Source organism: Coregonus clupeaformis, chromosome 34, assembly GCF_020615455.1.
Source record: "Coregonus clupeaformis isolate EN_2021a chromosome 34, ASM2061545v1, whole genome shotgun sequence".
Taxonomy (NCBI): domain Eukaryota; kingdom Metazoa; phylum Chordata; class Actinopteri; order Salmoniformes; family Salmonidae; genus Coregonus; species Coregonus clupeaformis.
Window position 1 is genome coordinate 14,472,690 of NC_059225.1, and position 22,702 is coordinate 14,495,391.

Here is a 22,702-nt window from a genome sequence, read left to right on the forward strand (position 1 = left end):
GCAAAGTACAGAGAGATCTTTGATGAAAACCTGCTCCAGAGAGCTCAGGACCTCAGACTGTGGCAAAGGTTCACCTTCCAACACGACAACGACCCTAAGCACACAGCCAAGACAACACAGGAGTGGCTTCGGGACAAGTCTCTGAATGTCCTTAAGTGGCCCAGCCAGAGCCCGGACTTGAACCCGATCGGACATCTCTGGAGAGACCTGAACATAGCTGTGTAATGACGCTCCCCATCCAACCTGACAGAGCTTGAGAGGATCTGCAGAGAAGAATGGGAGAACTCCCCAAATACAGGTGTGCCAAGCTTGTAGCGTCATACCCAAGAAAACTCGAGGCTGTAATCTATGCCGAAGGTGCTTCAACAAATAACTGAGTAAAGGGTATGAATACTTATGTAAATGTGATATTTCCATTTATTTCTTTATTTTTTTGCAAAAATGTCTAAACGTGTTTTTGCTTTGTCACTATGGGGTATTGTGTGTAGTTTGATGAGGGGGGAAAACAATTTAATCAATTTTAGAATAAGGCTGTAACAGAATGTGGAAAGAGTAAAGGGGTCTGAATACTTTTCCGAATGCACTGTATATGGAGATGGGTGACTTGGCTGATTGTCTTGGCTGTACTCTACAGAAGCTCACAGTTCGAATGTTCAAGTGGCCGGCGGCTGCGACTGTCAGGTCAAGGTCCCATGCTAGCTACTAACTAGACTGAGGTCTCTGTAGCCAAAAGCTGTAGGCAGCTAGCTTAGCTAGTTTGTCAGTAACAGAAAATTTAGAAAGAAAATCTTATTGAAAGAGTCAGTTTTGTCTTTAGACAGAAGTGGAGCTCTTCTTCAACTTGCTGAAGACTGCAACCATTCAACGGTAAGTTTAGGGGCGGTGGTAGGCTAGCTATCGAGAGCTTTCGATCAGCTGTCAGTGTAGCTAATGGGATTGTGTCATGTGGTCCTGAGGGAGTAACCTAGGCAACCCTGTATCCACTGGGGGATGTGGTGGCATGTGAGAAGCAGTCCTTCATAGATGACAGGAAGCTCTTATGCTGTCAAATAACGGATGGTTATATCTGTCCAATTTTGATTTAGCTATATATTATAACGTCCACTAATATCACCCAAGTTCATTTTCCCTTCAGATCCCCAGCAGAGTGAGGCTGTGTATCAGTTCTGTGTCAGCGTGAACCCTTCCGTCCTATTAGAACTGGATCCTAGATTGGGTGACTGTGTGCTCCGTGACCCCCTCAAAGCTACGGCACTATTTCAGTCAGTAAGTCCAAAACATCGTTATCTCCCATTACTCTATTCAAACCATGAATTTGGAACATACCCAAATTGACGTTTTGTGTCACTCCCCTTCAGGTTTATTGTCAATAAAGACACTCTCCCTCATAGAGAAAATACACACAGAAAGTCAGGTGAATGTGATCATTTAGTTTACACACCTCCCTCCGTTCCCTGAGTACACCCTGGATCTCTGTGTGTTTCCCCATGGTTACGGCCCCATGAGGCCCGTTGCCATGGAGGGCCTGGTCATCACCATGAGGAGGGTCGCCAGCTTCCTCTGTTCTGAGGAGGACTGTCCCTGCACAACAGGTACAGTGGGGAGAACAAGTTTTTGATACACTGCCGATTTTGCAGGTTTTCCTACTTACAAAGCATGTAGAGGTCTGTAATTTTTTATCACTTCAACTGTGAGAGAGGGAATATAAAACAAAAATCCAGAAAATCACATTGTATGATTTTTAAGTAATTAATTTGCATTTTATTGCATGACATAAGTATTTGATCACCTACCAACCAGTAAGAATTCCGGCTCTCACAGACCTGTTAGTTTTTCTTTAAGAAGCCCTCCTGTTCTCCACTCATTACCTGTATTAACTGCACCTATTTGAACTCGTTACCTGTATAAAAGACACCTGTCCACACACTCAATCAAACAGACTCCAACCTCTCCACAATGGCCAAGACCAGAGAGCTGTGTAAGGACGTCAGGGATAAAATTGTAGACCTGCACAAGGCTGGGATGGGCTACAGGACAATAGGCAAGCAGCTTGTAACACACTTAGTAACACACTACGCCGTCATGGATTAAAATCCTGCAGCGCACGCAAGGTCCCCCTGCTCAAGCCAGCGCATGTCCCGTCTGAAGTTTGCCAATGACCATCTGGATGATCCAGAGGAGGAATGGGAGAAGGTCATGTGGTCTGATGAGACAAAAATAGAGCTTTTTGGTCTAAACTCCACTCGCCTTGTTTGGAGGAAGAAGAAGGATGAGTACAACCCCAAGAACACCATCCCAACCATGAAGCATGGAGGTGGAAACATCATTCTTTGGGGATGCTTTTCTGCAAAGAGGACAGGACGACTGCATTGTATTGAGGGGAGGATGGATGGGGCCATGTATCGCGAGATCTTGGCCAACAACCTCCTTCCCTCAGTAAGAGCATTGAAGATGGGTCGTGGCTGGGTCTTCCAGCATGACAACGACCCGAAACACACAGCCAGGGCAACTAAGGAGTGGCTCCGTAAGAAGTATCTCAAGGTCCTGGAGTGGCCTAGCCAGTCTCCAGATCTGAACCCAATAGAAAATCTTTGGAGGGAGCTGAAAGTCCGTATTGCCCAGCGACAGCCCCGAAACCTGAAGGATCTGGAGAAGGTCTGTATGGAGGAGTGGGCCAAAATCCCTGCTGCAGTGTGTGCAAACCTGGTCAAGACCTACAGGAAACGTATGATCTCTGTAATTGCAAACAAAGGTTTCTGTACCAAATATTAAGTTCTGCTTTTCTGATGTATCAAATACTTATGTCATGCAATAAAATGCAAATTAATTACTTAAAAATCATACAATGTGATTTTCTGGATTTTTGTTTTAGTTTCCGTCTCTCACAGTTGAAGTGTACCTATGATAAAAATGACAGACCTCTACATGCTTTGTAAGTAGGAAAACCTGCAAAATCGGCAGTGTATCAAATACTTGTTCTCCCCACTGTAGGCCTACTACAAGTAACATGTGTGCCATGCTATTTCTGTATTCATAACATCAGTGTTGCCATTTACAAAACCATTTATAATTCTGTAGTATGACGCTATCCTCAGGGTTCCATCACATCAGAGTGCACGCCCCCGAGGCCACGTAGATGGCCACAGTGAGGAATTACTTCAGCTGCCTGCTCTGTTCCTCTCACCTTTAAAAAGGATGTCAAGCAGTGGCGGCTGGCCGATAGAGGGCGCTAGGGCGCCCCTTAAATAAAATTATTTTAAAAAATAAAAAAATAAAAAATAATAATAATAATAATAATAATAAAAACATCAGTATGTCAATATTTGTGTGTTTGAAATATGGAATGCACACAGTAATATGTGTAAGATATGATAGAAAATCATATTCGCAACCTTTCCTCTGCCTGTCAAACGCCTCGTCAGCTCTGGGCGATACAGAAAGTGCCCCGAGGAGGCGGGTCTACGTAGCAGTTAAGCCAATTGCTAATTTAAGATATGAATGTATGACATAAAATGTAGTCAATAAGCGATCTTAAATCGAATCCAAGGAGGGCGATTATTTTACCGCTCCCAAGCTCGCCCCTGATAAAATAAGGACCGGGGTCCAGTGACGCCATTTTTACTAGACAACAATGGCGAACGCAAACGTTACTCCTCCAAGACCCAACCCTAACTCGGTGAAATCTCTCCTCCAAGATCCGTTTGAGAGGAGAACTTTGTCAGAGAAAGTTCGGGTGAAAGAGCTGGGCCCAGATCAACCTGACCTCTCAATCAGACAGCAGGCTAGCGAGAAAGGGAAGCAGTATATGCGCGGCTTCTCCGTAGCTGGTACACCAGGAAGGCTTGGCTAGCTGGGTGCACTGATGCTAATGCTTTATTTTGCTTTCCGTGCTTGCTTTTTAAAACGACGGGGTCAGATTCAGCATGGACAGGTACCGGAGTGAGGGATATGAAGCACCTGTCAGAGAAGGTAAAGAAACATGAGAACACCAGGGCACACATGGACAACTCTGTAAAGCTAGCTGTATTAGGAAGGGTGAACATTGCTACGCAGCTGGATGACGGCCACAGGATTGCGGTGAGGAAACACAATGAGGAGGTGGATAAAAACAGGCACATTCTATCCAAAATTATCGATTGTGTGAAGTTCTGTGGGGCTTTTGAGTTGGCCTTGCGTGGGCACGAGGAGACTGACTCCTCAGACAACCCCGGCATTTTCCGGGGCTTAGTGGATTTTGTTGCCTCCCTCGACAGTGTGCTGGAGGAGCACCTGAAGACAGCTACCGTTTTTAAGGGCACGTCAAAGACGATACAGAACGAGCTGTTGGACTGTATGCTGTCAATGCTTAAGGATTACATCCTGGAGGAAGTAAAGAGTGCTGATTTTATCGCCATTCAAGCTGACGAGACGACTGACGTTTCCACCCACTGCCAGTTGGTGCTTGTGTGAGTGATTATCATAGAGCCGTCACAATTATATTTGTTTTAGTATTTTAAAGGAAAGAGAAGACACAATCAGACGTTGATAATAATGCAGGAAAGTACTACACAGTTTGTAATAATTATTCAGGTGTCCACCAGGTCAATTTCTAGAAGAGGCCTAGTTGTTATTGAATATTAACTTTATTGCTAAGTGAACAGCAGAACAAAATTATGTTGCATCCCTCTCACAAATGTAATAGAAAAAGGCTTTAAAACGTAATAACATCAGTTAATTATGTACATCACAGGTTAAAAGCAGTTACTAGACATAGTTTGTGTGTATATACACACTGTCTGTCTGTCTGTCTGTCTGTCTGTCTGTCTATATATATATATATAAGTCACTGGTTGTGTGTTGAGGGGGAATTACAGTGAGTTAAGAAGTCTGATTGCAAGTTATCAAATTAAACTTTATTTTTGGACCCAGGGCCTCAATTCCCTCTTTGTGTGGGGACAGCGCATCTGACGAGCAGCAACAGCCCATCAAGCGACGGAGGATGCTGGGACCAGGAGAACAACAGAGGTTGGCTATAGAGGTAAGTTGTGATGTAATTGTCAGTGTTTCCCACCTAGAACTTTTTTCAGGCCTGGTAGTATGTAGCCAAAACCCTGAACAATCAGCACCTTGGTAATCATATACTTGAGTTGGACATAGGCATGTGTCAGTCAGGATCACTTGCATCAAAATAGCTTAATTGCAAATTAAAGCTGATGATGTATCTTTTACAGGTATGTGATACCATCCTGAGTCATGCCAAAGAGAGGTTCTCCTTCACCCAGCACCTCATCAGCGCAACACTATTGCACGGAGAGTTGTTCCCACAACACAGTGTGAAGTTCCCGATACAGCGCTTGAAACAACCGTGGAGGCGTACCCCATGTTGAACAAGGCCAAGCTCAAAACCAAACTGTCCCTCATCTATGAGAACAGTGAGTTCAAGGCTTGTAGTGGTGCAGTGCCCCTGTACCAGTTCTTCATGGAGAACAACCTTCAGAGCACTTTCACAGAGACTGCCAGCCTCCTCAAGATCCTCATCACCACACCCATGACAACTGCTGAGTCAGAAAGGTGCTTCTCTACACTGAAAAGGATCAAGACCTTCCTGAGAAACAGCATGACACAGGATCGCCTGAACGCTCTGGCCATGCTCTCCATGGAGAAGAAACTTGTCAGGGACATTCCTGACTTTAATCAAAGGGTCATTGAGAGGTTTGCCACTCAGAAGGACAGACGGGCAAAATTCCTGTACAAATAAGATGACAGACACACACACACAGAGCAGCTCTGGCCGCATGTTTCTTTGTATATAGTTGACCTTAGCATAAAAAATCCAGTTATATATGGTACTCTAGAAAGTCTTAATAGTGTCTTTGCTAATATTACTGTATATATGTTGTTTTGTATCAATTAATTGTTGCAGTTCTGGAGCACATTAACAATTAGTCACATTTAGTATGATCATAAAATACTGTATGCTATTCTTCCAGTCAAAGGTTTGAGTTCATCCACTTGATATCCATTTCTATATTATACATCCTTTCATACAGTGTAAGATTTCCTATAAACTTTATAATAATTTCATGTTATTGTCCACTTTCCACTCTGTTCTGACAGCATGCCTGTTGCGTTGCCTGTTTACTACCAATGGTGAAAAGTTCACTTTAAATGCAAATGAAAGGCTTGGGTTTGTGTAATATGTTTTTGTGTAAGAATGCCTCAACTTTTTAATATTGGCATTAAATAATTACTGAATGTTTCACTGAGCACTGCTGTCCTGCAGTTTGTGTTAAAATATATCGCGATGGTTACAGGAAAAAAAAGTATGGCACAGCCCCACCGAGAATATTTTTCACCAGCCGCCACTGATGTCAAGTTCCATGTGCTGGGGGGTGAGAATGATCCCACTAATTGGCTTTGTCCCTGAATGCTATCTGATGAAGTAGCCTCACATGCCATGCTTACATGTAGCTGTTGTTTAAATACAATACGGTTTTGAAACAGACAAGCACCTAGTAGAGCTTATCCATGTCAAAGCACTGGATGTCCTGAAAGTCCATCCTCCCAGTGCCCTCAGGTACCAGTCTGCCACCCTGTTTCTCAGAGGTAGGCTCACAATCTGGTAAATGTATCATAATGTTTTTATACTGCTGCTACTCGCTGTTTATTATCTATGCAGTCACTTTACCCCTACCTACATGTACAAATTACCTCGACTAACCTGTTCCCCCGCACATTGACTCGGTACCGGTACCCCCTGTATATAGCCTCATTATTGTTATTTTATAGTGTATAATTTATTTTACTTTTTTTTTTTTTTTTTTTTTTAATTTAGTAAATATTTTCTTAACTCTATTTTCTTAAAATTGCATTGTTGGTTAAGGGCTTGTAAGTAAGCATTTCACGGTAAGGTCTACACCTGTTGTATTCGGCGCATGTGACAAATAAGATTTGATTTGATACGATGTTGTTAGCTGATATGTAAAATACCGATCCAGACTTTGTACGATCTGGCATGCTTCAGCAAAGTCTGGGCAGAGGCTTCATGTCCACACCCCGGCTCAACCCTAACCCTAGCCGTAACCCTAAAACTGCATTGTTGGTTAAGGGCTTGTAAGTAAGCATTTCACAGTAAGGTTGTACACCTGTTGTATTCGGCGCATGTGACAAATATAATTTGATTTGTATTGCAAGTCATGATTTTGTTTTTAATAGATGTGACTTCGATATCTCCTTAGAAAAGGTTACTTAGACATTTATGAATTTTCTCTTCCTTTTCGAAAACAAACATAATTTTGGAGCCCAACCCCAGTGGGGGAGAGTTGAAATAAACAGACGTTTGAGGAGTCGGCCATGCAGTGGTGCCCCTGGGTGCGATATTAGGTGTTCCTGTCCCCTCCAATAACATTTTCCAGCCATTACCCCCTGAGAGAGCAGTGATTCTCAGTGCCAGTATTAGCATATTCTGTTGACCTAGTCTTCTGGAGGAATTCAACACAACGGGCTCACGTTACTAAACATATATGTTATAAGTGTAAGAAACACTCATTAGTTGAGTCGCACGATGCACACAGTGAGATCTTTGTTCCGAGGGCCTCGTTCCTGTGTTGTTCTTGGCAGGGACGTGTAGGTGCCTTGCATGTTCCTCAAATAATCAGGAGACCGCAGAACAGCACAACCCCTCTGAGTGTTATGGTTTTGTTTCCCTCGTAACGTTGTATGTAGATTAACTGTGTATCTCCATGAAGATTGGAGGTCTGTACTGGGTGCTGGGTATACCGGCCCATGTCAACCAGTGACTGAAGGTCACCTGGAGCATGGAGGCCAATAGCGTTCAACAGTGGGAGCCTGAGTGTAAGAACCTACAGTACCAGTCAAAAGTTTGGACACACCTACTCATTTAAGGGTTTTTCTTTATTTTATACATTGCAGAATAATAGTGAAGACATCCAAATTATGAAATAACACATATGGAATCATGTAGTAACCAAAAAAGTGTTAAACAAATCAAAATATATTTTATATTTGAGATTCTTCAAATAGCCGCCATTTGCCTTGATGACAGCTTTGCACACTCTTGGCATTCTCTCAACCAGTTTTACCTGGAATGCTTTTCCAACAGTCTTGAAGGAGTTCCCACATATGCTGAGCACTTGTTGGCTGCTTTTTCTTCACTCTGCGGTCCGACTCATCCCAAACCATCTCAATTGGGTTGTGGAGGCCAGGTCATCTGATGCAGCACTCCATCACTCTCCTTCTTGGTAAAATAGCCCTTACACAGCCTGGAGGTGTGTTGGGTCATTGTCCTGTTAAAAAACAAATGATAGTCCCACTAAGCCCAAACCAGATGGGATGGCGTATCGCTGCAGAATGCTGTGGTAGCCATGCTGGTTAAGTGTGCCTTGAATTCTAAATTAATCACAGACAGTGTCACCAGCAAAGCACTCCCACACAATAACAACTCCTCCTCCATGCTTTATGGTGGGAACTACACATGCAGAGATCATCTGTTCACCCACACCGCGTCTCACAAAGACACGGCGGTTGGAACCAAAAATCTCCAATTTGGACCCCAGACCAAAGGACAAATTTCCACCGGTCTAATGTCCATTGCTCGTGTTTCTTGGCCCAAGCAGGTCTCTTCTTCTTATTGGTGTCCTTTAGTAGTGGTTTCATTGCAGGAATTCGACCATGAAGGCCTGATTCACACAGTCCCCTCTGAACAGTTGATGTTGAGATGTGTCTGTTACTTGAACTCTGTGAAGCATTTATTTGGCCTGCAATTTCTGAGGCTGGTAACTCTAATGAACTTATCCTCTGCAGCAGAGATAACTCTGGGTCTTCCATTTATGTGGCGGTCCTCATGAGAGCCAGTTTCATCATAGCGCTTGATGGTTTTTGTGACAGCACTTGAAGAAACTTTCAGTTCTTGAAATGTTCCGTATTGACTGACCTTCATGTCTTAAAGTAATGATGGACTGTCATTTCTCTTTGCTTATTTGAGCTGTTCTTGCCATAATATGGACTTGGTCTTTTACCAAATAGGGCTATCTTCTGTATAACCCCTACCTTGTCACAACACAACTGATTGGCTCAAACACATTAAGAAGGAAAGAAATTCCACAAATTAACTTTTAAGAAGGCACACCTTTTAATTGAAATGCATTCCAGGTGACTACCTCATGAAGCTGGTTGAGAGAATGCCAAGAGTGTGCAAAGCTGTCATCAAGGCAAAGTGTGGCTATTTGAAGAATCTCAAATATAAAATATATTTTAATTTGTTTAACACTTTTTTTGGTTACTACATGATTCCATATGTGTTGTTTCATAGTTTTGATGTCTTCACTACTTTCTACAATGTAAAAAATAGTAAAAATAAAGAAAATCCCTTGAATGAGTAGGTGTGTCCAAACTTTTGACTGGTAGTGTATATGCATGCTTACAGTGGTACAGATCAGTTTACATTAAATCCTATCCTAAGCTATAGGCCTTGTTATCAGCTTCTCTGAGAAAGCCGTTCATAGGGAACATTCATGTGCTTGTATGTGTGTCTGTGTGTTAGCTCTCTGTCACATGCCTATACTATACCAGAGGAGGCTGGTGGGAGGAGCTATAGGAGGACGGGCTCATTGTAATGGCTGGAATGGAATAAATGGAACTGAGTCAAATGTGTGGTTTCCATGTTTGATGTCTTTGATACCTTTACATTTATTCCATTCCAATGAGCCAGTCCTCCTATAGCTCCTCCCACCAGCCTCTGCTGTACTATACAATATTTGCATTGACAACACGTCACACCTCAGTTGTAAGATACACTCCACCGTTCACCCTGGCACCATCAGCTCTAACTTCCAGGCCCTGTTGACGGCCACAGCCTGTTCTCCCTGGAGGTTCTCTGCCATCGTGGCTAACTCGTCGGGCTCTGCTGTGGTTCCCCCGGGCCTGTACAGCAGTCTGAAACTGGGCCTGCTTCTCGGCCTGGTCCAGGGCCGGGGGGACAACCCAGACTCACTGCACCGCCTGGACCTGCTAGCCCTGACTTCTGACACATTCAAACTGGACAGGTACTACATCTCATAATTCATTCAGTCAGTCAATTAATCAATCTCTGAATCAATCAACTAAGTTCTTAGGAAACGCAGTATAATCACTCATTGACCAAATTACAATAAAAATGTACTATGTCTATATTCAAGTCAACACCCTCCGTTACCCTGTCTTAAGGCCAAATCAAACGGAACGAGCGTGTACACGCTGGAATTAGAATGCACGGTAGTGAATGACAGAAAGCGTCATGCGCTTCAAATTAGAAAGCTAGTCTATTTTTCTCGCATCTACGCAGAGGAATGCTCGTTTGCATTTAGTTTGATTTGGCCTTTAGGCTGATGACGTACAGCCTGGGCCTGGCTGGCGGTGGGGTGAGACGCTGAAACGGGAGATGTTTGCCTCGCTGTTTCGGGATGAGCACGGCCAACATCCACGCTGGCTCTGCCTTTCTGGCCACCAGGGGCGTCTGCATGCTTGGGGACCTGGGCCACTATAGGAAGAACTAGATGGATGCCCTTCAGTCAGGTGCTGAGCCCTGCTTACCTTGTAGCCTGGGGGCCAGTCTGATTCAGCTCTAGCTAATGCGTTGTCTTGTCAAAGCAATGCAGCAATGAAGAAACATTATGGCACCTCCTGTGATACACAACGTGTAGAGTAGGTTATTTGAGTGTATGACTCTAGGGATTGGTCTCGGCATTGGGCCTCTGTCTTCAGTCCACCCCAACACAGTTAGTTCACCTTTGACCGCTCTCTTTCCCCACCTTCTTCTAGCTCTGGAGAGTCGGACAGTGTCTGTGATCATCCCAGGGTAGAAGTATGGAGAAGATGCTGACCAACAGATCTCCTTTCCCATCCAGTGCAGCTTCTGCGCCCTGGCAGAGTCCACAGCCCCCTCAAAGAAGACCATCAGGACTGACAATGTAGTGCTGGGAACAGCGGTGGGTCATTGTTGGCTTTCACTGTGTTGTTCAATTTACATTATGATTCAAAAGTATTGGACTACAGCACTTGATCAATCTGAGTGTAGTCTCATGTGGTGATTCTGCAACAATGCAATTACATGTGAGCAATTTGAAGCCTTTTATCATATCACACAATGCCAATAGAACTCAGCACTGGCAAAGACAATGTATTCCGGATTGCAGAAATATCAAATCTCTCAGAGCCAACTGTGTATTTAGGCGTGTGCTTTATGTAGGCAAAACAGGAACGGAAGACTATTTACTCTCTCCAGAGGAAGCAGTTAATTGCTCCCATTCAGAGAACAGGATACCGCCCAAACAAACCCAGCCCAAGAATAGACAATGCCTTCAGCGCCAATTTAGGATGGACAAGAAACGGTAATACTGTAGTGGTAAATATAGTACTGGTGAATACAGTACTTCCATGTTAAGGTAGTAGGTCAAAGTATTTTTACACAAGGGGGAGGCTGCCCAGTCCTGGTCCAGGAAGGCTACTATTCTCCTCTGAAGCTACCAGCCACATGAAAACACGTTGACCATTGTGTAGGACATGCGCCCGGTCCCTGCCCAGCTGGCTGAGGCCTTTGGCCTGGTGATCCAGTGTCGGGAGACGGGGGAGAGCACGCCCTGCTCGCCCAGACGGTGCACACCCTCAGGCAGGCAGTGCAGCCCAGAGAGCCCCTCTACCCATCCTGCATGCAGTTCACCACACAGGACTACCAGGAGGTAAACCACACAATACTGTACATACTACAGTATATGATGGTAATTGACACCATCTCCTGTAGCATATGATGCATGCAAAATACATATGCACACCATTACAGTAAATGCCCCCAAAGTGCTCTGTGACAGACAACATTTGGACTCATCTTTGGTAGTGCTCGGTTGTTTACACTGGGGGGACATGGTGCTCTCCTTCCCATAGATCCAGACAGATCTGAGCCCTGGAGCAGAGAAAATGATTGAAGTGTACTAATGTGGTAGCAGTCGTTCAATCTTCTCGGTGTAACAGTTGGGATAATGGGACAATACGGAGTACAACGCATTTCTCATCCCTGGATTGAGGTACGTTTTCTGAGCCATATGTTGGGCCGGGCTCCGCGGTGTCTTAATCTACACAGCGCCTGCGATTTAGCAGTGTTCTCTGTAATCCCATATTTGTCCACAGGGTGGCACACCATCCTTCATTTATTGAGCCTGTAATTGTGTACCTGACTCCAAAGACTATCATTCATAGTTTGGGAAATCTTTTCATTGTCAGATTGTGTGAAAAGTAACAGTAAAAATGAACCCCATTTCATCGAGGGCACGATATAAAGAAGGCAAATCATTATGATCTGAAAGCCTGTTCCCACACTGTATTTGCAATGTATTATTCTGTTTATCTTGTGGTTATTGTGCATTGCCAGTTAATGATTCCTCACAGAAAATTCTGCTTTTCCTCTTCAAATTGTGATATCTTTGGGCAACAGAATCACAATCAATATATTTAACTTCCACATAATGTCCCTTTTAAGATATTAAAGTATTATTTTACTTAAATTGGTGTTTGTCTCCCAGGATCTCCCTTGCTGAGGCCCACAGTAAGCTGTGGCTGAGGAGCAAGTTACTGGAAGATGCAGTGAGCGCCATGTGAAAACGACATCACTCTCAGACATGGTAGAACACCCAGGACCGGAGTCACGTCAGCAGCCAAACTCAAAGATACCATTTGCTGCCATGATATTTGTAGCATTTATAAAAATGTGTTGAAATCACCACTACCTTCATCACACAGCCTGGATAACTGACAGTACAAGAACAAACCCCTCCAGGACTGCACCATTGGTAGTTATAGCAGTCCAATCTTCAATCCCGAGGGTTTATCTGAGAATAATTTATACAGGGGCCCTCTCTACTAACAGCTACAGCCATCAAAAAGTATTTGCTGTAGTTATAGTCCGTGTCATCTAGAGATCTTGATAGTTGGTCTGGGTACTGCTTCAGCGCTCATTCTCACGCCCGACGCAGCGTTTCCCTGTGACCTGGAGGCTCTCCACAGGAGAGAACTGACCCAGGAGCTGCTCCATCAGAGCATCCTGCTCTTTAGTACACACCCATGGCAGCCAGCTATATCACTGAGGAGTAGGATCAGGTAAACTTCCATTATAGGCATGTATGGTTCAGTGCTAAGAAAAGAGTTTATTCTGGGAAACAAATGGCTTACAATAGAATGTAATGGTAAAATGGGAGTTAGTCCTTAAACAGTACAAATAGTTCATGATTATGTAAGGTTTTCATTTGATAAATATTTAAATGAAGCCAAAAGAAAAATAACGAGATGAATGTACTATAAAATAGTTTATTTAATAACATATCATGGGCAGAATAAAAATCATTTTTAAAAGTGAATTTATTTACACAGGGTCCCATTGAGACTTGTTTTTTGCCAGGCAAGAAAGTTTTGAAAAAGGGCAAAGGTTATTTAGGTCTCACAGGTCACCTTTATGAAGGAGTACATGAGCTGCCTTCCAAACCTTGGGGATTGGTCAATTAATAGAAGAAATCAGTCAAATGCACCAACAGTAAATGACCAGTTTCTTAATTGATCGTCAACTGTAATGATTAAGACTAATGAGATATTAGCTGGCAACCTAAAATTACTAACATTCTACTATAGTTTATTTATAGTGCTGGTAATTCAGATTAATGGCTTTTCAGCAAGGTAAATCAGCAGAAATGTGTCAGGAAAGGCATCACAATTCCAGTAAAATGACTGAACAGTTCTAAGTTGACACCTCACAAACCAGGAAGGAACTCACCATAAGACTACTGCAGGGCCCACAAACCTACATGATGAAATGACAAAACAAGTCTCGGTAAACCTTATTTTCAGTCAGGGATTGCAGGTTTAGCTATTAAATGATCAAGGATAACACTGGTGGTTCAGTTAGTCACAGTCTCAACACCCCAATTTAGTCAGATGGGTAAACGGCAAAAGTGTGAAGTCATCACAACTCCAGTAGCAGAACAGACCCAAGGAAAACAATTTATTGGCTACTTTTAGCCCTCAGAGACAAACTCACCAAAGGGTCGAGATGTAGATCTTCATACTCCACGTATTGGACCATCAATCCAATCTAGGATCGAAGAGAGTCTATTAGCATATCATTTGATTATAGTTAGGCAAAATATGCAAGAGATTATACTGGTAGTTCAGTTCGTCACAGTCTCAGCACCCCAATTTAGTCTGATGGGTAAACGGCAAAATGTAGAACTCATCACAACTCCAGTTGCATGCACTTTCGCCTATCAAAGACGTACACATCAGCTTTGGTCCTCAGGAAGAAAAACTCACCAAAGGGCAATATTTACTTCTTCAGTCCACATGCTAGCCAAATCTAGGAAAGAACACACGTGTTCAAATTAATATCATTTGATAGATGTAATGTAAATTATATGTCAGAATACACTGGTGGTTCAGTTAGTCACATTCTCAGCACCCCAATATAGTCTGATGGGTAAACGGCAAAAATGATAACGCATCACAACTCCAGTATCAACATTAGCCAAAGTGAAAATGGATTACAGATTTCAAACAACCAACTCAAATTGGGCTAGTTTTATACTGGCTGGTTAATGCCAGTGGAGAAAAGGTATAGGCCAAGGGTCAGCAACAGGCAGCACCCCAAAGATGGGCTGAGGTAGTCAATCACCAGGAATTCAGCTACAAATACATTTAATTTAGAAAGTCTGTTCTGAGTATCGCCACAAATAAAATGCATGTGATCATGTCTCAATGTAGTCAAGGTATGAAATTGTTATTTTCAAATACAATCTTTTTGGGCTTAATTGTTAATTTGCAGTGCACAAAAGTATAATGCTGTTCCTGCCCCAGATCATTGGCTCCGACAAATAGGCCCGCAGCGGAGTATAGTTACCTACCCCTGATGTAGGCCTAACTCACCGAAGACTAAATGGTCCTCCTACAGAGTCTTCAGTACCCTGCCAGCCCATCAAATCTGTGGGAGAAAAACAAATTATTATCCTGATGATCTTTGGTCTCCAATTGAGATATTGTGGGTTGGAAATTGTATTCTTTACTTAGAATAATGCTGGTGGTTCAGTTAGTCACAGTCTCAACACCCCAATTTAGTCAGATGGGTAAACGGCAAAAGTGTGAAGTCATCACAACTCCAGTAGCAGAACAGACCCAAGGAAAACAATTCCTTGGCTACTTTTAGCCCTCTGAGACAAACTCACCAAAGGGTCGAGATGTAGATCTTCATACTTCACGTATTGGACCATCAATCCAATCTAGGATCGAAGAAGAGTATTAGCATATCATTTGATTGTAGTTAGGCAAAATATGCAAGAGATTATACTGGTAGTTCAGTTCGTCACATTCTCAACACCCCAATTTAGTCAGATGGGTAAACGGCAAAAGTGTGAAGTCATCACAATACCAGCAAAACAACCGACTAGCAGAGCACAGCTTATAGTTAGGAATGGACGCACCTCGGTACAACAGCTATGCATCCAGCACCATCTATCCCTGAAAGACACAGAACCTGTGAGGGGGGGAAAACTGAAAATGAACTTTGCATCAAGAATACAGTTGTGGTATGGTGTGTGATTATACTGGTGGTTCAGTTAGTCATAATCTCAGCACCCCAATTTAGTCAGATGGGTAAACGGCAAAAATGATAACTCATCACAACTCAGACCTGAAGCATTGCACATTCTCAGCCTTTTAAAAACCTTGGGTCAAGATTGGACAACACACCTGAGTGCAACAAATAAGGCTGTCTGCATGTCTGGAACCGTTAATCACCATCCAACTACAAGAGAGAGAAAAAAAACACATTTACACAGAATTCATCATAAATCAGCTTACACAGCTGTTGGGTTTGCCTAATTCAAGGTTCAGTTAGTTCTGAGATTCAGATAGTCATGGTCTCAGCAGCACCCCAATCTGGTCAGAGCAACAAAACATGACCACATTGGATTGTGGTCCTCTGTAGCTCAATTGGTAGAGCATGGCGCTTGTAACGCCAGAGTAGTGGGTTCGATCCCCGGGACCACCCATACGTAATATATGGATAAAAGCATCTGCTAAATGGCATATTATATTATTATCATTAAGTGCAACATAGGTGACCTTCTGCACCATCAAAAAGTCATCCAAAAATAGTACTCCTAAGTAATTGCCCTTTAGGACGGTGGAGCTATTGATTTTCATATTGCATGGATAAGCTGTACTGAAGGAATTGTCAATGCACTCAGACCTCAATGAGTGATGAACTTCGGGTCAGGGGGCACATGTAACAGCTTGGGAACCCAGCCCAGTGCAAGCACACTACAGCCTCTGCTAGGAAGGTTCAACAGCAGGGTCACGACTTTTACCAAGACCTTTACTCCTTTGGAGAGAGCCATAGTCGCTATTCCCCAATCAAGTCATTGCGAAGACAATTCCCAGACCACCGCGGCCTTCTAACCCGTTAGCCCTGGTCAGAGTCTGTGGACAGTAACGTTACTAAACTATTGGTGCCGAAATGCCAAAGGGACCATTTATCATCCGATCTGGGCCAAGCAGCTGCCAGTATGACTTATTACAATACTGTGTGGACGTTTAAGCCCAAATAGCCTACATCGTTTGTCGAGTCATTACTTTCTTTGACCATGTGACGTTACGGTGCCAGTCTATTCACATGACCGAATAGGATCCAAAACTGTAAAACGTTAACTTCGGTAAATTAGCCATAAATAATTATTTGACTACCACCAGCCCACATGCACCGACATTAACGTTAGCCGTCTGCACCAATTTTAAGCATAAACGTGGGAAGATCAGTGGTTAAATACCTAGCTATGAGTACTAGATGATGATTCTTAATAAAAGTACAATAACGAGTTTACACCCCTTCGACAGACAATATTCATACATTACCAGTCGGTCAATGCGCACGTGGTTAGTGGTACGCCATGGGTTCGTGGCCCTCGAGCACCGTGAGCCAGGCAGAAACATGTAAACTGTTTGCTTAGCTAGCCGCTACAAACCATCAGAAATACAAGTGTATGCTTAACATAAAACAGTTATTTCGAATCAACTTTTAGGGCTGGAAAAACCTGATTCTCTACGCCGGTAACATTGCATTGAAGTTCTAGCTAGCTAGCTAACAGGGCTCTTAGCCAGCGTATAAAAATAAGTTTAAAAAACGAACTTCAAACACTAGCTATCTAAAACACCGATTTGCATTATTCTTGAATAAAGCCAACTAGCAAATGTTATTAGCCACCTACCTGTTGAATAAACGGGGAATTCAACAAGTAATTTCTCATATAAGTAATCTTGGTGAGAGCGCATGCAGGCTCCATGCGTCCTCCTCCGTTCTTCTTCCAAAGAGAGAGAGAGAGAAAAAAGGACTTCCTCTTTGTCTTTATTGACATGCGCAGTTTGAACTCATCACACAGGCACGGATCCTTGGGACGTCCCGTCTCTGACGTTTCCCCATTGAAGTTGAACGGGTTTAGGGTTAGGTAAGGGTTAAGCTTAGGGTATGGGTAGGAGTTAAGGTTAGGGTTACGGTAGGGACGTCCCAAGGATGATTGTCTATTATAGTGACAAGATAGTGAAGTGACCAGTCTAACAATTGCAATAAATGTCCTCAAAGATGGAAGGCAGGCGAGAGGAGGCCAATGAAAGGGCAGATATGCGTGTGATCAACAGGAGAAGGAGAGGACTCATCTTTGTATCTGTGCCATTATAACGTCTGTGACAGCATGGGCAGCGCCATTTACGCTATATCCATTTTAAAGTAGTCAATTTTCTTCTTCTTCATTGGCTGATTACTCCCAACTCATAGCAATCCCCACCCAGTTGACTACTTTAAAATGAGGGAAGCCCTCAATGACAATGTCCATGCTAAAACTGGTTATATCCATGATGAGTCCTCAATCTATCTCTAAGACAACAGACAAAACTCCAATACCTGCATCGACTTATATCCGTGCATTCACCATTACCAAACTTCTGTTCATCAAATAATTATCACGTAGCAAATTACCAATTAAATGTTTTGTTGACTAAATTTGACACTCATTGACCTCCACACAGAAATGCCTTACTTCGTGAACAGATTTAGGTAGAGTAAAACCTATCGTTGAGCCTCTGTCTCTCTGACTACACACAGTTTCATCATGAGAGACACCTAGTTTTTCTTAGTTTTTCTTTTGAATTATTAGGCTAAGTCTCCAATTTGCACATTTCAGCAGTGTAACGGTGTCTGAAGACATAAAAGTGTACTTTCTAAGTTGATCTCTGTCAATTCGATCTCAAAAGTGGCCTAAAGTCACACTATTAAACACACTAATATTATGTTGTATTATGAATAGGCTTAGGGCCTATAAATATACATGCCATGTATGTGCCTTGCATAACTATGGTCATTACATTTTTTTTAAGGAGGAGTGTGTTTTGGTTGCAGAATTGTGCATTTGTGTAAAATACATAACAGGCCTAATACAATCCAGCAAAGCATGATTATCAAGAAGCCTTCTATGACAGACTATTATGTCAAGTATATTTAACTACACTGAACAAAAATATAAACGCAACAAGCAACAATTTCAAAGTCAATTGAAATAAACTCATTAGGCCCTAATCTATGGATTTCACATGACTAGGCAGGGGTGCAGCCATAGATGGGCCTTGGGAGGGCATAGGCCCACCCACTTGGCAGCCACGCCCACCTACTGGGGAGCCATGCCTAGCCAATCAGAATTCGTTTTTCCACACAAAAGGGCTTTATTACAGACAGAAATACGTTGGAGGCAGCTTATGGTAGAGAAATTGACATTCAATTATCTGGCAACAGCTCTGGTGGACATTCCTGCAGTCAGCATGCCAATTGCAAGCTCCCTCAAAACTTGAGACATCTGTGGCATTGTGTTGTGTGACAAAACTGCACATTTTAAAGTGGCCTTTTATTGTCCCCAGCACAAGGTGTACCTGTGTAATGATCATGCTGTTTAATCAGCTTCTTGATATGCCACACGTCAGGTGGATGGATTATCTTTGTAAAGGAGAAATGCTCACTAACAGGGATGTAAACAAATTTGTGCACAAAACTTGCGAGAAATAAGCTTTTTGTGTGTATGGAAAATTTCTGGGATTTTTTAAATTCAGCTCATGAAACATGGGACCAACACTTTACATGTTGCGTTTATATTTTTGTTCAGTGTAATATATTTATTTGAGTCAGCATATGCATGCCAAAAAAAATCATATTTCCAAAGAATGTCAACTCATAATTCCTTTTTAGGCAAATAATAAAATGGAATCCCTCTTGATTGTTAAAAGATAAAGCTTGTCTTCAATGAGAGAACATGTTTATTTACGTAGAACTAATACATCTCAGTAAACGTATTTACAACCTACTTCTTCTTTTTATTTCTCAAGCCATTACCAACAAACACATTTACAACCATTCGCGTAAAAAAGAAGAGGAGATGAAGAGGCTCTTACCATTGTTGAGATTCTGACAGACCACTTCACATGACAGATGTTAAGTTATTCACACATGCATTTAGTGCAAATGTTTTAACTGAAAGTGCATAGCCAACAAGTCAAGCCTGAAAGCTCATTACCCAACACATGGAATTTAAAATTTTCAAAAAGTGTACACGGTAATACCTCCAACAAGTACAGAACTGCAGAAAACAGAGCAGAGCATGGCCAAAATAACAACAGAGAAACACTAGGCTTTTTTTAGGCTTTCTCAAATGTTATATACATAATCACATAATATATTAATTTACAATGTGTTCCTACCATTGAAAGAGTTGACTGTCCTTTATATGATATGAAACGTCAAAAGCAGATACTTCAATTGTTTGATAAATAAAATGTATAATGTCAGATGACGAACCATGGTCTGCTATTCATTTCAAAAGTCCTCATGGGTGGATTTAGTAGAAAGTCTTCATAATTACTGGTCGTCTGAATGAGAAGTCAATTATGCAATGGATGGATTTATGTCTGTGAGGTCGACGATGATGCACCTCGATTTTCTGTCTGTTTTGAATTGTTCAGAAACTGACCGCTGGCGCCGACGTATAACCTGGATCGCATCGGCCACTTCTGTTGAGATAAAAAAAAGAAAGAACAAATCCTTTAGGGAGTGCAGTTAACTAATTTCAATGCACCTGAAAATAGAATAGAGAAATTATGTAAGATATTATTTTAAATATTTAATTGAACACAATTTATGGTGCAAATTGGTGCTTTCAATAACCAATAATAACAATTCCTCCCTATATAATTGTATTATTAATTAAGCATATGATGAATCCTATTCGTGTTAAAGATCTGTGTGATATAAAATGAATAAATGCATTTTATGCCTGCATGATTGACAATGTCATTTTCATGATTAGGGTATCATCACTTAGGCCTTAGGCCAGAGTTATTTCATATGCTCGATTTTAATGTTAATTTAATGTAAATTATTACTATTATTGTTGTTATTATTAGCCTACTATTTTTACATTATCGCACCACAACACAATTATCACACACACAAACACTTTGTCAGGTTAGTTTCAAATGTCATTTCGAAATCAATTAAAAGTCTAAATGTATTGTACGGGTGTACTTACTTTCACAGGGTGCAGGTAACCGTCCCCTTTCAGCGAGTGTAAGGCCTCTGTTTTTCTAGTGCTATCTCCCTCATCCATCCCCTCCTCTTGCAAGGTCTGAGTCAGGTGGGCAATGTACGTGGTGGCCAAAATCAACACGTCCAGCTTGGACAGTTTGGTGTCCGGTGGCACCGACGGCAGAGTCCGCTGTAGCTCCAGGAACGCGCTTCTCAGGGTCTGAACTCGACTCCTCTCCCGCGCTGCGTTGGATGCTGCCGGCCGTCCTCTGCCACCGAGCCCACCGGCCTGGACCACCCTGGAGCGCTGCAGGGCCTCCGGACGCCGACTGTCGGTGGTCAGCATGTCAGGACTAGAGCTGGGGCTGGATGTGGGACTCTCATCCATAACTGTCACTGGGCCATTTCCACTATCCATGCCGATGGTCTGTCTTCCAACCATAGGAAGCACTTATAAACCTGACGGGTAACATATGTCTTCTTGATTAATGTACATTTTCAGTTGTCTAATTCTTAAACAAACTGAAAACACCAAGATTGAAAGAAAACAAGTTATCTCTATTTAATTTTTTTGAATAAACCTTAGATTAGCCTACAGAAAAAGTAAACGTTCATGTAGGTCTATTAACCAGTAGATTAGTGTGCGTAAATGCATTAGATTTGTAACAGGCCACGTCAGTTGCTGAAAATAAATAAAGGCATATTAAATCCTCATCCTTGCCTTGAAATGTGTGTGCACTTTGAACTTGTGTATGGCTAAACATTCCATTGAAAATTAATGTGTTTTGAAAAAGATGAATGGAAAATGTGTATTGAAACGAATTCTGTATCCAATTAGGCCTATTGGTCAATTTACATTACACATATAAAGCATTCATTAGGCTACATTTTCACTATCAACATGGCATAACAACATTACAAAATTATTGTGATGAATTTGTATAATCGCATTCAATTGTTCCTTCATTATTGCAATAAAACAGAAAAATTATCATATCGAGGCCAACGTGTACTAACCTTAACCTTAGAAGGCTGCTTTCCCAAGTTCAATTTGACATAAGAATGTGAATAATATCATAAATAGCACTATTACTGTATCTGTGGCAATTTCATCATTATTTGGTGTGACGCAAACTAATGTAAATCGTTACCAATTATTGTGCATGTTCCATCATTGGCCTACTTTCACAGCGTAACTTAATATGCTTGATGATGATGTTGTTATCAAGAAATTCAAACAACCTTTGAAACAAAATAATATTACTTTGAAGTTATTCCAAGCCATGTCGTCTATGAAAATATGGAGAGCTTACCTTCAAATTTCCCCAAAAGCTTCGTCTTGAGTAACGACATCAAGGCAATGCGAAGAGAATCTATAGAGCACCACAGACTCCACTGCTGCTCCAATACGAGATGGAGAAAAGTAGTCGTGCCGCTCCAAGTCCAGATAATCTTTATAAAGAGGCGCGGTCGTGGAAGAAGGTGCGCAATGAGTATGTCCACGTACGGAGCGCTCACCTGAGTGTATGCGTATACGTCTCAGGAGCCTCTAATTTATTGCATACTTTATTGCATACACAAAGAGCTGACAACTTTTTCACTCCAGAGTAATTAATCACAAGCCCTTAAGACTCCCTGGCAGTGGGAGAAACTTACTGCTCTTTTCCCTTGCGCAACTTGTTTCTGTCGAAGGGGAGAGACCTCTTTTCAACGCCAGAGGCTGTATTTTTTTTCTAGCAAACTTTTGGGGGACGGTACTTCTTCCAAAACCATAACTGAGCAAACCATGTATTTTTGTCATAGCATTTGGTCACATCAATAAAGAGGGGACATCTGTGTTATTAACATGATATGGGTCGTGAACTGATTATATGCCTTAGCCTACCTGCCTTCCTACCCAAGTGCTCTCTCTGTCATTACTTTCCACAAGGCTACAAGAGGGCTATATCAGGTACCTGCCCAAATAAACAGTCCCTAATATTTTGGTGCTAATACTTGTTGCAGACCCCAATGGTTGCAACAGACCATGATGACAAGATGACTAGGGGTAAGGTGATATGCAAAATTGCCTAATTG

The 22,702-nt window shown here is 42.2% G+C and overlaps 1 protein-coding gene, 1 long non-coding RNA gene and 1 pseudogene across 7 annotated transcripts; 1 reads left to right on the plus strand and 2 right to left on the minus strand.

The window, feature by feature from the left end:
• Positions 1–595: 595 nt before the first annotated feature.
• Positions 596–12,186, plus strand: LOC121549474 (annotated as a pseudogene).
• Positions 12,187–13,316: 1,130 nt separating this feature from the next.
• LOC121549857 lies at positions 13,317–17,361 on the minus strand. Of its 6 annotated transcripts, none has more exons than XR_005996871.1 (8): positions 17,274–17,361; positions 15,757–15,811; positions 15,489–15,541; positions 15,234–15,287; positions 14,916–14,992; positions 14,329–14,371; positions 14,057–14,110; positions 13,317–13,819 (listed from the first exon to the last, which is right to left on the minus strand). It is a non-coding gene; the product is annotated as an uncharacterized LOC121549857 (long non-coding RNA). The 6 variants fall into 6 exon arrangements; XR_005996869.1 differs by having other exon boundaries at positions 15,757–17,022; XR_005996872.1 differs by having other exon boundaries at positions 16,921–17,361.
• Positions 17,362–19,323: 1,962 nt separating this feature from the next.
• Positions 19,324–22,187, minus strand: LOC121549602 (transcription factor 24-like). The gene is made up of 3 exons (XM_041861392.1): positions 21,940–22,187; positions 20,631–21,085; positions 19,324–20,112 (listed from the first exon to the last, which is right to left on the minus strand). Exons 2-3 carry the CDS (start codon positions 21,066–21,068, stop codon positions 20,005–20,007), a joined length of 546 nt encoding a protein of 181 aa, XP_041717326.1. The 5' UTR covers positions 21,069–21,085; positions 21,940–22,187; the 3' UTR covers positions 19,324–20,004.
• Positions 22,188–22,702: the final 515 nt, after the last annotated feature.